This window comes from Coffea arabica, chromosome 5e (assembly GCF_036785885.1).
Source record: "Coffea arabica cultivar ET-39 chromosome 5e, Coffea Arabica ET-39 HiFi, whole genome shotgun sequence".
NCBI lineage: Eukaryota > Viridiplantae > Streptophyta > Magnoliopsida > Gentianales > Rubiaceae > Coffea > Coffea arabica.
This window is the reverse complement of record NC_092318.1, coordinates 45,483,095-45,497,449: the sequence shown is the minus strand read 5'-3', so window position 1 is coordinate 45,497,449 and position 14,355 is coordinate 45,483,095. Positions and strand designations below refer to the sequence as shown.

General features: G+C 35.0%; 1 protein-coding gene across 1 annotated transcript; it reads right to left on the bottom strand.

Annotated features, from left to right (window-relative positions):
• Positions 1 to 3,311: 3,311 nt before the first annotated feature.
• Positions 3,312 to 8,241, bottom strand: LOC113690617 (tricyclene synthase EBOS, chloroplastic-like). Its single transcript, XM_072049767.1, has 9 exons — positions 8,054 to 8,241; positions 6,571 to 6,676; positions 5,914 to 6,155; positions 5,593 to 5,648; positions 4,986 to 5,367; positions 4,673 to 4,858; positions 4,449 to 4,587; positions 3,847 to 4,095; positions 3,312 to 3,659 (listed from the first exon to the last, which is right to left on the bottom strand). Exons 1-9 carry the CDS (start codon positions 8,239 to 8,241, stop codon positions 3,312 to 3,314), a joined length of 1,896 nt encoding a protein of 631 aa, XP_071905868.1.
• Between the last annotated feature and the right edge of the window lie 6,114 nt (positions 8,242 to 14,355).

Sequence of the window (14,355 nt, the reverse complement as noted above, 5' to 3'; positions counted from 1 at the left end):
ATTTCTTGTCAAGTCGATATTCTAAAAGGGTAAATTATGCAATTCAAAAGTTTAATTGCTCTTATTCTCTTTTTACTACTAAAATCACTGCCAAATTCGATCTATATCCCAAACTTTTTATGCGTTCAAGGTATTATAGTGTTCAAAATCGATAATTTAGGGGAAAAGATTCTAAAAGGAATAGTCTAGGGGTGCAATGTGCAATTAGCACTAAAAACTGCAAACATTAAGTGACTCATGGATCAGATCCAACTAAGTATTTGTCATATCAACGATTTTTCTTTTCCTCAGAACTCGAATTATTTCAAACTAAAAGCATTCAGCATATATGAAAGGCGCACAACCAGAAGTGAATACAATCATTTTTTTATAAATACATTGTATAGATACGTACTTAACGGCATAATCGTTTGAAGTCTCTTAACATCTTAAGTGCTTCAAATTTCGTATCTTAAGCTTGCCAATTCTCCAAAAAATTTTGTATGTTATGTTTCTAATCATTCATAGAAAGAGCTGACCAAAAAAAAAAAAAAAAGAAAAAAAATCATACTAAGTTGAGCCTTTTTTTTTTTTTTTTTTTTAAAGGAACTAAGTTGAGCTTTGGATACAAATTGCAAGTTGAGGAGTATGCCTAATAATTCAACATTGGTATACTCATCAGGGCATTCAGAAGGTGGATGAGAGGCACTTTGATGAACTCTTATTTTGATGAAAAGACTCGAATCCTGATATCAAGTAGTCGTCATTAATACATGTACGAAATGGTACTATTAACTTGGAAATAGTCAGCAACTGGATTCAATGTTTGCTTGCAATTTGCAAATTGCAGCATACTAGACCTTTGATGGAGATGCCCATTTTGAATATTTCATCAGTAAGTTCAAACTTCAAGAATGTGAATCAAATAGTAGTACGAAGTTTCTTGCGCCGTCTCCGCTTCATGCACTGGCGGCTACCGACGACATGTTGACGGTAATAACCGGATAATGGTGTCGCAGCCTAGTTGACTTTGTTATTGTTTGGGTCAATTGTCGTATGAACCCTTGAACTATTAGTCGTTTGCACTTCGTTCCCTAAAGTATCCATCTTGATCAGGAATAATTTCAGAAACTTCTCCTTAAGTTTTTGATAATATCATTTAGAACCTCTGAACTTTTATAAAACTGTCGCTGCTCTTGTCACCCCAATGTCAATATTACCAGTTATCGATCCACATTTCTATCCTTTGTGCTTTAGGCTTATGTTGGAAAAATATTTACTCGCCAAACAAATTGACATGTTTGCTTTTCCTTTTCTCCCCCTAATTTCAAAAAAATTTTGCTTTATCTAAAATATTTTTGGTTATTGCCTTGCAATTAGAGCCACAATTTCATTCTCTAATGTTGAAAGAATATGGGTGAATTGTATGTTTTACCTCTTAAACTTGAAGAGGCCATACTTGTGCTCTCTAATTCATAATTTTGTACTTTCAAATTTGCTCTACATTATTTCAACTCTTTTCACGTCCAACACCCTTTATGTGTAGCTCAAGAATCATAAGTCACAATTGCTATTACAACAAAAATTAATCTACTTCATAATTGTTGGTGTTATATTTTGTTGCATTAAACTAACAAATCATACGTATTTTTCCTTGATTTTCTACCATTCATTAACACTAATGTGGGTCTTTAAAAATAAATTAACAAGCGAGAAAACACAAAAGGCAATTGTGGAATGAGATTATGCTCTCTACTTATGTGGATTTTTTTAAAATTTTGTATTATCTTCTAGAAGCTGAATATGTTACAAAAACAATGAATTAGAGGAGGTTAGATTAGTGAAATCAATGCCAACAATCTATAAGTTCACGTACCAACGAGTTGTAAAGGTGAAAAATAGTGCATGGCCATGGTAATTATCCAAACAATGTATGGCTTCCTTAGAGATCTTATGAGTGACTAAAAAATACGAGTGAACTAACAAAACTACTCTAGAAGATGAAATCCACGCAGTTTGTATATATTCATCAAAGGTTGGAGTAACTTTTTCGTGATTCCAATTATCTTCCAGAAAGTATGATGTTTTGTCAAAAACAAGCAAAAAACAAAAAAAAGCCTCGATAGTAAGTTATTTAAGTAAATACATTGACAATAAAATGCCTTTTAGTTGATAAAATGCTTCACCTATAACCAATAAATTATGAATTCGAGTCCAACTTTCTTGTGGCAGCTTTGCTAGATGCACTGGCGGCTACTGATTAATTCGTTGATGCCCTGTTTGGAACCGACGTCACACAATTTGAGTTTCACAAGTTTGCCCCTAGCGTATACATGGAGTTTTAGATAGAAAGAAAATCCAAAAGTTAGAATTTGATGTAAATAAATCGGAGTTGAGTGTAAATAAGTTGGACACGACTGTAAATAAGATGAAGTTGGATGTAAATAATTTGTAGCATGATTTAGATTACTTTCAAATTGGACCACATGGAACTTGTGGTCTTGTTCCCCCCCCCCCCCCCCACAATGTTTATAGCGGCCTCTAGAAGTTGACCTTCTATTCATTGTTCTTTGGCTTAATAGCAATGTGAACCCTGAAATTATTACCCGTTTTGGCTTTGCCTCAAAAACTGTAAAATTTATGAGTTTAGTACCTTATACAGTCATAACATCACTTGGTGCCATATTGTTCAAAAAAGTCGATCTTTTTACCTATTCTAGAATTAAAAGACTTTAGCATCCTAACCAATATATGTTGAAATGCAATCGCTCAATTTTGAGTACTGAACTCTTGTAATCTAGAAATGTCAATCGAGGATGCTAAGTAAAATTGATAGAAGTTATCCTTTCTACATATAATCTTCGTGTTTTTCCAACAAATAATTTTAGACATGAAATTTAGGCCATTCTGAATAACTTGTAGTATTAATGAAAAATTTCATCCTATCACAAGTAATAAAATTAACATAAATTTATTTCCTAGAATTTCAATCTTTTTATGTTTTTTTTTTGAGCGATACTATTGTAAGGTTATATACAGAAATGGCTTGCTATTTTACTTGCAGCCTTCGTGATTAATCTTCCATAATTTATCATGTAGAAGCTTTGAGCTAAAGGACAAGTATGAGGCGTCTTGTACTTAGTTACCCCTTAGATCATCATGATCACACGGCCTTATTTGTATTGTCATTTTTTCTCAAATTTTTTTTTATATTTTTCATGAACACATAATTTTTAATTATCTTTTTATTTCACATATATTAAATTGTTACAGTACATTTTCTTACAAATATTTCAGAAAATAGCAATTCAAACGGGCAAAGTTTTTCATCTTTAGGACGAGGCAAGTAAACTTTTCCGTTCCGTGGTAGTATTTTGTGCTGTCTCCAACAACTGGATGGGTTCTAGGATCACTGAAAAGATGCGGTTTCTCGCTATAACGCCTGGAGAACTATGAGCATCTCCATACTGGTACTGGCAGAGAGCAATCCGAGCAAGGTCAACAGCAATTTCAGTGAAGTTTTCTTCAAAAGGTGATGGAGATATCAATTCTTTGTTCATCTTCATCCAGCATTCCTCAATCATTTGGCTTATGTGCTGTCCAGCAAGTTCCTCAGACTGGCCAGTTTCATGCATGTAACACGTGAGTGCATTTGTAACTTCACCTCTCTCTAGCTCAGCCTGCAGACATATCAAGATTGTGTTTTCTAGTGTTGTTGCACTTAATGTATAAGAACTCGAGACAACTGCAATATTTGTGTCCTAATTCCTATGTTCATCAATGTAGTTGCATTTTTAACACACTTGATCCAATAGAATAAATGGAAATGCTATAGAACTCATTCGATTAAATGCCTTAGTTGCGTACCGATAAGGTACTAAAATCATTGTAAAGGCGCAAAATTGTGCATGGCCATTGCAAGATGCCATGATGATTATCCAAGCAATGTATGGCTTCCTTTGAGATCTTCTCAGTGACTAAGAAGTACGAGTGAACTAACAGAACAGCTCCAGAAGATGAAATCCATGCGTTTTGGATGTATTCGTCGAAGGTTGGAGTGACTTTTTCATGATTCCATTTAGCTTCCTGTAAGAATGATTTGCATAAATCTGCCCACTGAAAAGCAGAACAGAGATTAATTACATTATATGACTAATCAAGCTTTAAATCATACACATTCATAGTGCAACAGGAGAGAATGAATCAAGTTAATAAAATGAACTAGGCTAAACAAACATATTGTTATCTTCGTTAACTTGTCTAACTCAACTTGCACTTGGCTCGGTAAGTATAAAATTTGACCATTATTTATTAGTTACTCGAGTGTTATTGAGCTTGAGAATGATGATCAAGTTGGAGTACAATCTTCATGTTTTCAATAAATTAAACAGACTTTTATTATCGTTCTTTGCTCAATTCAGATCAGTTACATACACAATAGAGTGAATTAAAGCTGAATCTTTACTTACTGCTTTGGTGAGGTGAGGGATGATCACCTCTCCTTGTTCCCGAAGAGTGTCGTAAGCCAACTCATTGACAGTGTTGTAAACAGCAAGGAAGAATAACTTCAAGTAGTCAGGAAGATCTTTTACAGCATCAAGATCCAATCTGAAACAGCAACATCGGGATTAGAAGAATAAGTATTACATCCAATTCACAGATAGGGAGAAAGGCAATCACAGAGAAAACAAACCTCACAGCAGCTTCTGTGAGTTGCTCGAGTTCATGTAGAGAACCATAAACATCATAAATATCATCAAGGACAGTGATGAGTGCAAGTGCTTTGGTTAGGCCTCTTCGACATTTACTATATTGAGGTTCAAACGCCATTCCAACTGTCCAAAAGAAATTATCTGCCAAGCCTACAGCTTTCCACCACCTAAGAAATGTGACATCAATCAATTATATAGCAAATCCCAAATACTATGAAAAGACATATTTAGACTTCAAAGTTGGATCATTCTGATAAATCAGTTCCATTTTGATTATGTCTTTCTTCATCTTACCTCAACACGTCTTGGAGATCTCCTTGCAGCACAGACTGAACCATGTTGAAATCAAGCTTGGCCAATTCAAGCAGAATTTGATTTTTGCCATTTCTTTTGGCACATGTTTCAATATTCCACCTAGCTTCTAGCCTTCGCATTCTGTGGTGATATGGAAGTTCCAAGGCATGCTTTATTTCTTCAGACATGTTTGAATCAACCAACTCCTTCAAACTCTTGAGGTGTAAACTGGTGAATGATTTGGCTTCTTGTAATGTTTCCTCTCCTTCGTGTGCAAGATGTGAAGCTTCATACAAGCTCAACATGCCTCGAACGTCCTTGGCAAGGCTTCTACCTAAGTTTCCAAAGTTTCCACTCCGGTCCCTGAACCTCTCAAAGATATCTGCAAATCCCAGTAATCATCCGCATTATTTGCAAAAGATGAGATACAAATCTACTCATATGTATGTCCACAATATTCTTTATGGCATCTTCTTTCTGGAATCTAGATAATCAAACTACTTAATTATTGTGTGGATCATGTTCTCACACTTTTCATGCAGATTGTGCTATAGCTCTACTGGAGAATGAACAACATTATGCTTCTATATTCAATAAAAATTTTAACCAAGTGCATAAAGATCATGATATAAAATCTGAACAGTTACTATCAAACAGAAACCACTGCAGCAAAAAAATTTTAAACATGGGAGCCAAGCAAAATTTAGTTCCATGAATTTTGAGAAAAAGTTTAGCTACTACAACAGTCTAAATTTTTTATGGTTACCTAAGACAAAACGGTGAACCATCTGGGTAACATGAGTTAACACTAACGATAGATGAAAGATTTACTCGGAAGTAAAAAAGCACAATTTTTTTAAAATTTAGAGGGAGGGAGGCGGTGGCCAGGGCAACAGTGGTACCTGGGGAAGCTTCATAGCCATGCTACCTAAGTAGCCTGAAATAGAGAGCTGAAAGATGAAGATCCTTAGTTATTTCAGTGGTTGCTTCCTTCAGAGATTTCAATCTGTCAAGGGCTTCTCTAATAGTTCCTCTATATTTGTAAGAAATGCCAAGCCGATCGATGTCATGAACTAGTTCTAGCAAAGACTGTGGTTCCAAGTTTTCATCATCAAGCATGTATCTGACTTCCTCCTCTAACTTCTTTAAAATTGTCATTTGAATCTCCCACTACCAAAGCAGCAAAAGATTCTAGAGGTTATACTTACATACCAGTGCAGTAAGATGGTTCCCAGCTAATCAAATCAAAACAATCTAGTTAGATGTTACTGTATTACCATGAGGAAACGGCCTTAGTCGATTTGTTTTTTTCTTAGAGTATTCTAAAAAAATCAATGGAAACTTAATTATGACACAATGTGCCAAAAAAAATCAAAATAACGGGCTCTATTTCTTCAATTAGCTATTAGTTCCCATATCTGTGACTACGTCTGTCATCTAATCACTACTCATGTTATTTTTCAGTTTTTGTTCTTTCCTACAAAGAGCAAAAATGTGTTTCTTTTTGGTTAAAGATAACATCTCAATAGTTCAATATATATATATATTTTAAATAAGAGGTCATGAATTTAGATCTTTTACTTACGATTCCTCCCACCTTACAACGCAATATATTCATTACTACAATCTCACCTGCTGCCAACAATTCTAATTCCACAAATACATAGTAGTTCGGAAATTCATTCCGAAATCTATTCATAAGATCTCTTGGAGAAAAGTAAGGATGTGAGATATATAATGGTGGTTGACCATAAAAAAATTCACCACAAGATGTCAGCCAAATTCGTTTTTGGATGATTAAGACGTTTGTGTAAATTAGAGTTCCTCATAAAGTAATTTTCGGATAGAAAAGTACATTCCACTTCAATCACTGTCATTTTACTTGGATGACACGAGTACGGGATTATTACAACCACTTTGCAAAACGATAGTATATGTCATAATCTTTTTCTTCACACTTTATCAAGCACCTTGCGAAATCACAACATGATTCATTGCTAATGAGCCAAAAGACTTTAATAAATTCTATAAAAAGTTTGTGAAAATTAACACTGGTGGTTAATTAAGAGGGGTTTTAAGTGTTAGCTTTTTGAAGAAAAAAACAAAGTTAAATTGAATAAGTGTCGAAATATATAGGGGTAATTAAATGTGAGTATGCATCTAAATGAGAAATTTGGAAGTAAATTAGTTGTATTAACCTAAGTCCATTGGACAGTAGCTAGAAATATGCTTCCATAAAGAATGACTGACGTTATACTATCTAGAGCATTAAACATACAATCAGAGGACATTCAACAAATTAGTCTCCTTTTTTCCAACTTCTTCTCTCTACTTTTCTCCGTGGAAGATCACCATATGGTCTTTCTCCCATCGATTTCATTTTATTTTATTTTTAATAAAGTCTCTCCTAAATTTTCTTAACGAGATTTCTCTGTTTCTCTTAGGGGTTTCTAGTGAGATTTTTCTGTTTCATTTAAGGGTTTTTAGTGAGAATTTTCTATTTTTTGTTATTTTGTTATTAGATCCGAATTTATTTTAAATCTGATTGTCAGATCTAGAATTTTTTTTTTTTGAATTTTAGGCTATATGGACATGTCTCATCATCATTATTACAACTTAAAACTGATAATTAGCAGATCGGGTGATTTCTAATAATCTGTTAATGAAATTTATTTTTTATAAAAAAAGAAGACATTTAACAAAATAAAGAGGCAACTTAATTTTCTGTCAAAGCGAGAAAGAAATGAAATTAAAGCAAAAGTGGTTTTTCTTACAGTGCACGTGCTTATTTACATTGGCAAAAAAGATGATTGTTACATTACATGTATAAAAAAAATAACAATAATATTTCAAATTTAAATTAAAATTTACGTATCATGCAGTTAGACCTACTGTGTAAAAGAAAAATTAAAATGGTATATACTAATAATGTAAGAAAAATTAACCACAAAAAAAAGGGAAATCAACAGAGCTAGAACTATCTACGAGTTGTTCCTGTGCATGCATCAACTACCGAAAATATACTACCTCATTATCAGTAACAAGAACTGGGTTGGCAATTTGCTAACCTCCGAGTGGTGATGGCTGGCTCTGAATCATGATAAGCTTCTATGGAGCTTTCAGTAATGCTGCAACGTGTTCGCCAAGGAATCCGAGCACCATGAAGGTGATGAAGAGCTCTCTTTGAATTATTCTTGGACAAAATCCCACTAGAATAAGTGTATCGTAAAGGAAGAAACTCAAGAATATTAGCCATCTAAACAGACTTGTGTGCAGGCAGAAAATCTAGGCCACAAAGACTAGAATCTGCTTCCTTTCTTACGCAGAAATTGCTTGAGTTGTGGGCTCTTATATAGACTTTCCAATTTGTCATCTTGTGGTTCTTCTGTTGTTGTTGTTGTTGTGGTTATGTTGTTGTCGTTGTCATTGTTGTTGTTGTTTATAATTTCAGTTTATTTCTTTTAAATTTCGGATAATATCCCTCTGTTACTCTAGAATGAAAGAACTCTGGTGAAAAAGATAGAAAGGCAAATGGGAAATCTCAAATCTTGTAGCAGAGAATATTGTGTTAGACTTCAGTTGACTGTTTAATTAAGGTTACTATCCTTTTTTTTTCATTTTTTTTTAGGTGTGTCCCACAGGGAGTGGATCCCGTAGACTATTCACCACCCAACAACTTGCTGGCAGCAAGGTTCGAACCAGGGACCTGAACCTCCATCTTCAGCAACCTCAATCATCAGACCAAGCCCATAGAGTAGGTTACTACCCTAATTATTAGTGTAAGTTGCAGAACACGAATGATATCGTATACGTAAAAATATTATTTAATTTGTTTTTACCTAAAATAGTACGACTTTTGCAAGATTACACATGTATTTTCACCCTAAATAATACGAAATACGAATGCTACTACCTATACTGTACATATTCCAGGCCCTCTATAATCTAATTTAGAGTTTTCCAGGAAGAGGAATCCCCTTTGCACAGATCAATTTGACGGGCAATACTGATGGTTTAATATATATTTTGATAGTATGCTACACTAATACTAGTGTTAGGTTTCAGTAATCTTTTAGGTGACATGAAATCAACATTGTTATCACGTTATTCAAGCTACATAAACAAACATTTTCATCATTTTGTTCAATTCATGTTGAACAAACGTGGGGAAATTAAGCCAATACGTTGTTATCACTTTCTTCAATTTAGATAAACAAACATGCACGGAGAAATTCTTTTTGAAATCTAAATTCTGATATTTTTATGGGTGGAGTAAGACAGGGGAAACAATTATCACCTTGTCTATATTTACTTGAACAGTGTGAGTATTCTTCAGCTTGTTTGCAAAAGTCTACTCCTACTTTTACACGACGGGGGTAAGGAAAAGCCTAATTCGACATGTATTAGAATTGAAAGGGAAGATATGTTAGTGAAATAATAATAAAAGATATAGGCTGATACACAATAGAGAAGAATAAATATAACCCAGAAAGAAAGAAATGATCGAAAAATAACAACAATAACAATCCGAGGCTTGTGAGCACAATTTCCTTAAAACAGATTCGCCCCCTCCAGGTAGAGTGCTCGAGGTTGAGTAGGCGTCTGTCTCCCAGGATACAACGGATTAAAGGTGAATATGTCAGCACCAAACGTTCTTCACCCCAGCGAACTCGAACTAGAGCAATATGGAACACTATAAAAGATGCAGATGCAAGAAGGAAAAGAGAGAGAGCGCGCTTTCTTTTGAAACAAAAGAGATATTTATAGATGCTGGCCAAGGGTGGCTGTTAGAAATTGGCAACAAGTGTTAAATTCCAGATAATTATCTTCACGTTTATCAAAGGACCACATTCATGTACATACATGTATCTCAATAAGATAACCCCAAAGGAATCCTATCCAAAATCATGTATCAATAATTAATACACATGAATCCTATCCAAAATCATGTATCAATAATTAATATACATGAATCCTATATACATGAATGAATGATAGATAATTATCCTGGATTCTTTCAAGAGTGCTATTATGAGAACAATTTTCTCATTCACTCTACAATGAATATAGCCATTTTTCCAACAATCCCCCACATGAATGGAAAAATTGTTTTGATTTGACTCTACAGTAGTGTTCCACGACTGAAACCTGCATAAGATAGGTTGGTGTTACCCTTTGAACCTTCTCTTGTGAAATATACTTACTTTACTAGCAATCCAGTAGACATGATGTCTTTGAACTGTCCCGCTTTTTAGTGTAAATGAACCATATATTTCACACAGGAATCATGCTCCATTTGTTCAGTTCTCATAGTTATGTTCGTTTTGGCCATGAACATCAACCTGGTTCAGCAAGAGTTTTTAAGAATTGACCCCTAAACAATTCTCTTTTGAAGTGGCCCCACTTCACTCTCACATAGGTGATTTACTTAAGTATTCAGTAATTATTTACTTCACTTAAGAATCATTAAGGCACACCATCGTGCTATCCTTAATTCTCTTTTGCGTCATTGTTTCATTTTGGAATGGGTCTAGGGTTATCCCCCCACAATGACTATGCTAAGTCCTTATAATTAGGTTGTCCCTTTGAACCTAGATCTTGGGATCTCCAGTCAGCTAGGTTGGGTTTCCTTTATAACACTTAGCCTTCCATGGGCTTTAGTCCCATTCCCTTTGCCACTGTTGCAACCAACTCTTTATTCAATCCTTTGGTTAGCGGATCCGCTATGTTATCCTTTGATTTCACATAATCAATAGAGATAACTCCTGTTGAGAGTAGTTGTCTAATGGTATTATGCCTACGACGTATATGTCTAGACTTACCATTATATATGTTATTCTGTGCTCTTCCAATTGCTGATTGACTATCACAGTGAATACATATTGGTGGCACAAGTTTTTCCCATTTTGGAATGTCTTCAAGGAAATGGTGGAGCCATTCAGCTTCTTCTCCACATTTGTCCAAGGCAATGAACTCAGATTCCATTGTAGATCTAGCTACAATAGTTTGTTTAGAAGACTTCCAAGATACTGCCCCACTGGCAAGTGTGAACACATATCCACTTGTGGATTTTGAATCCTTTATATCAGATATCCAATTTGCATCAGCGTACCCTTCTAAAACAGCAGGGTATCTAGTGTAATGCAGTCCATAGTTCCGAGTGTACTGTAGGTATTTAAGTACCCTTGAAATTGCTTTCCAATGATCAGCACTCGGATTGCTTGTAAATCTACTCAATTTGCTTACTGCATATGCAATGTCAGGTCTAGTACAACTCATTAAATACATTAGACTGCCAATGATTCTTGAGTATACTACTTGAGAAATACTCTCTCCTCTATTCTTAGATAGATGGAAACTGTTGTCTAATGGAGTTCTTGCAATTCCAGAATCATCCTTATTGAATTTTTCTAGAATCTTGTCCACATAATGAGTTTGACTCAAGACCAACCCGTCTGATATTCTTGTAATTTTAACTCCTAAAATTACATCAGCAAGCCCCATATCTTTCATGTCAAATTTTGAATTCAACATGTCCTTGGTAGACTTGACCATTTTGTCATTACTACCAACAATAAGTATGTCATCTACATAAAGACATAAGATGACATAGCCATTGTCTGTTTCTTTAGTGTAGACACATTTGTCACACTCATTTATTCTGTATCCATTAGTTATCATTGCATTGTCGAACTTTTCATGCCATTTCTTTGGCGCTTGTTTTAGTCCATACAATGATTTGACTAATTTACAAACTTTATTTCTTGCTCCCGGAGTTATGAAACCTTCAGGTTGCTCCATGTAGATTTCTTCATCTAAATCACCATTTAAGAAAGCCGTCTTTACATCCATTTGATATATCTCCAGATTTCTCAATGCAGCGATAGCAAGAATCATTCTAATAGAGTTTATTCTCGTAACAGGAGAATAAGTATCAAAATAATCCAAACCTTCTTGTTGCTTGTATCCTTTGATTACAAGTTTGGCTTTGTACTTATCGACAGAGCCATCAGGTTTCATTTTCCTTTTAAAGATCCATTTGGACCCTAAAGGTCTACAGCCAGGAGGAAGATCCACTAACTCCCATGTATGATTCTGTAAAATAGAATCAACCTCACTTTTTATTGCTTCTTTCCACAAAAATCCTTCAGAAGAACTTACAGCTTCTGTATAGGTTTGTGGTTCCTTTTCTAATAGAAAAGTTGTAAAATCATCTCCAAATAATTTTTCCACTCTAGCCCTTTTGCTACGTCTCGGTTCATCTTGTTGAGTCAAGTCATGATCATGATTTTCTTGATTCATAACTTCATGTGTTCGTTTTGATGAACTTGATGCACCAATCGATTTACAAGGAAACACATCTTCAAAGAATGAAGCATTTCTTGATTCCATTATCGTATTTTTGTGTATATCCGAAATTTCTGAATTATACACAAGAAACCGATAAGCAGTACTATTCTGTGCATAGCCTATAAAGATACAGTCTACAGTTCTAGGACCTATCTTTATTCTCTTTGGTGCTGGAATAGCCACTTTTGCAAGACACCCCCACACGTTCAAGTATTTGTAGGATGGTCTCCTACCTTTCCATAACTCATAAGGAGTTTTATCTTGTTTTTTTCGGGGTACCCTATTTAAAAGGTAATTGCTTGACAAAATAGCTTCACCCCACATATTTTGAGGCAATCCTGAACTTAGTAACATCGCATTCGTCATTTCCTTTAGTGTGCGATTTTTCCGTTCAGCAACACCATTCGATTGTGGTGAGTAAGGTGCAGTTACTTCATGAACAATTCCATATTTTGCATAGTCATCACCAATAGGTGTTTCATATTCACCACCTCTATCACTTCTTAACCTTTTAATTCTCCGGTTAAGTTGATTTTCAACTTCATTCTTGTAGAGAATGAATTTTTCCAAGACTTCATCTTTACTTCTGAGCAAATACACATAACAGTATTTTGTGCAATCATCAATGAAAGTGATAAAATATTTATTACCACCTCTTGTTTGAACAAATTTCAAATCACAGACATCTGTGTGAATCAATTCAAGGGGTTCGGTGTTTCTTTCAATTGTTTGAAAGGATGACCTTGTTAATTTTGCTTCTACGCAAATCTCGCATTTATGGTTTGAATTGATGTGAAAGGAAAGAATATGATCCAAGTTAATTAGTCTACGCAAAGTATCATAATTAACATGACCTAGTCTACCATGCCAAAAATTGGAAGACTCAAGCAAATAAGCAGAAGACTTATTCTTATTATTCACAATAGTCATTACATTCAATTTGAACAACCCATCGGTTGTATATCCTTTCCCTACATACATCCCAGATTTGGATAATATAACTTTATCCGATTCAAAAACCATGCGAAAACCATGCTTGTTCAGCAACGATCCAGAAACAAGGTTCTTGCGGATTTCTGGCACATACAAAACATCATTCAAAGTCAATGTTTTGCCAGAAGTCATCTTTAGTAACACCTTCCCTTGACCTTCAATAGCAGATGAGGCAGAGTTTCCCATGAACATTTTTTCTCCTTCAATTTTTTCGAAGGTAGTGAACAGGTCTTTGTTTGTGCAAACATGTCTTGTGGCTCCAGTGTCAATCCACCATTCTTTTGGATTTGACCCTATCATATTTACTTCAGAGACCATAGCAGTCAGGTTCATGTTTTCCATGTCTCCCTCGATTCTATCAAGCAAGTTTGCTTCATGTTTCTTCTTCTTTGGAAGCTTACATTCAGTGGACTTGTGACCTTTTTTGTCACAGTTGAAGCACTTTCCTTGGAATTTCTGCTTAGAGATTTTCCCTTTTGCCCCAAGATTTTGAGTTGGCGTTTTGCCTTTGGAGTTTTGCCCTTGCTTATACTCCACAATATTTGCTTTAGCATCAACAGAAGTTGTTGCCTTGCAATCAGAACCCCTGTTGTCTTCTTCAATTCGAAGTCTAACGATAAGGTCCTCCATACTCATCTCTTTGCGCTTGTGCTTGAGATAGTTCTTGAAATCCTTCCACCCAGGAGGTAGCTTCTCAATAACAGCAGCTACTTGAAAGGTTTCACTCAAAATCATGCCTTCAGCTAGAATCTCATGCAAGATAATCTGAATTTCTTGCACTTGACTGATAACAGTTTTGGAATCCACCATTTTATAGTCTAGAAATTTTCCAACGACAAATTTCTTTGCTTCGGCATCTTTGGTTTTATATTTCCGATCTAAGGATTCCCATAATGCCTTCGCTGTCTTGTATACTTGATACACGTTATATAGCGAGTCATGCAAACAGTTCATGACATAATTTCGACAAAGGAAGTCGGAGTGCTTCCAAGCATCAATAGCATTGACAGCTTGTGCATCAGTTAAG

Bases quoted from the DNA above. Each gene is read 5' to 3' on its own strand.
- LOC113690617 (XM_072049767.1), bottom strand. From the start codon at position 8,241: ATGGCTAATATTCTTGAGTTTCTTCCTTTACGATACACTTATTCTAGT. The intron at 6,156-6,570 runs GTAAGTAAAAGA...CTGCTTTGGTAG, and splicing joins GTTGTAAGGTGGGAGGAATC to TGGGAGATTCAAATGACAAT. The intron at 5,649-5,913 runs GTAGCATGGCTA...TTTTTGCTGCAG, and splicing joins CTCTATTTCAGGCTACTTAG to TGGTTTCTGTTTGATAGTAA.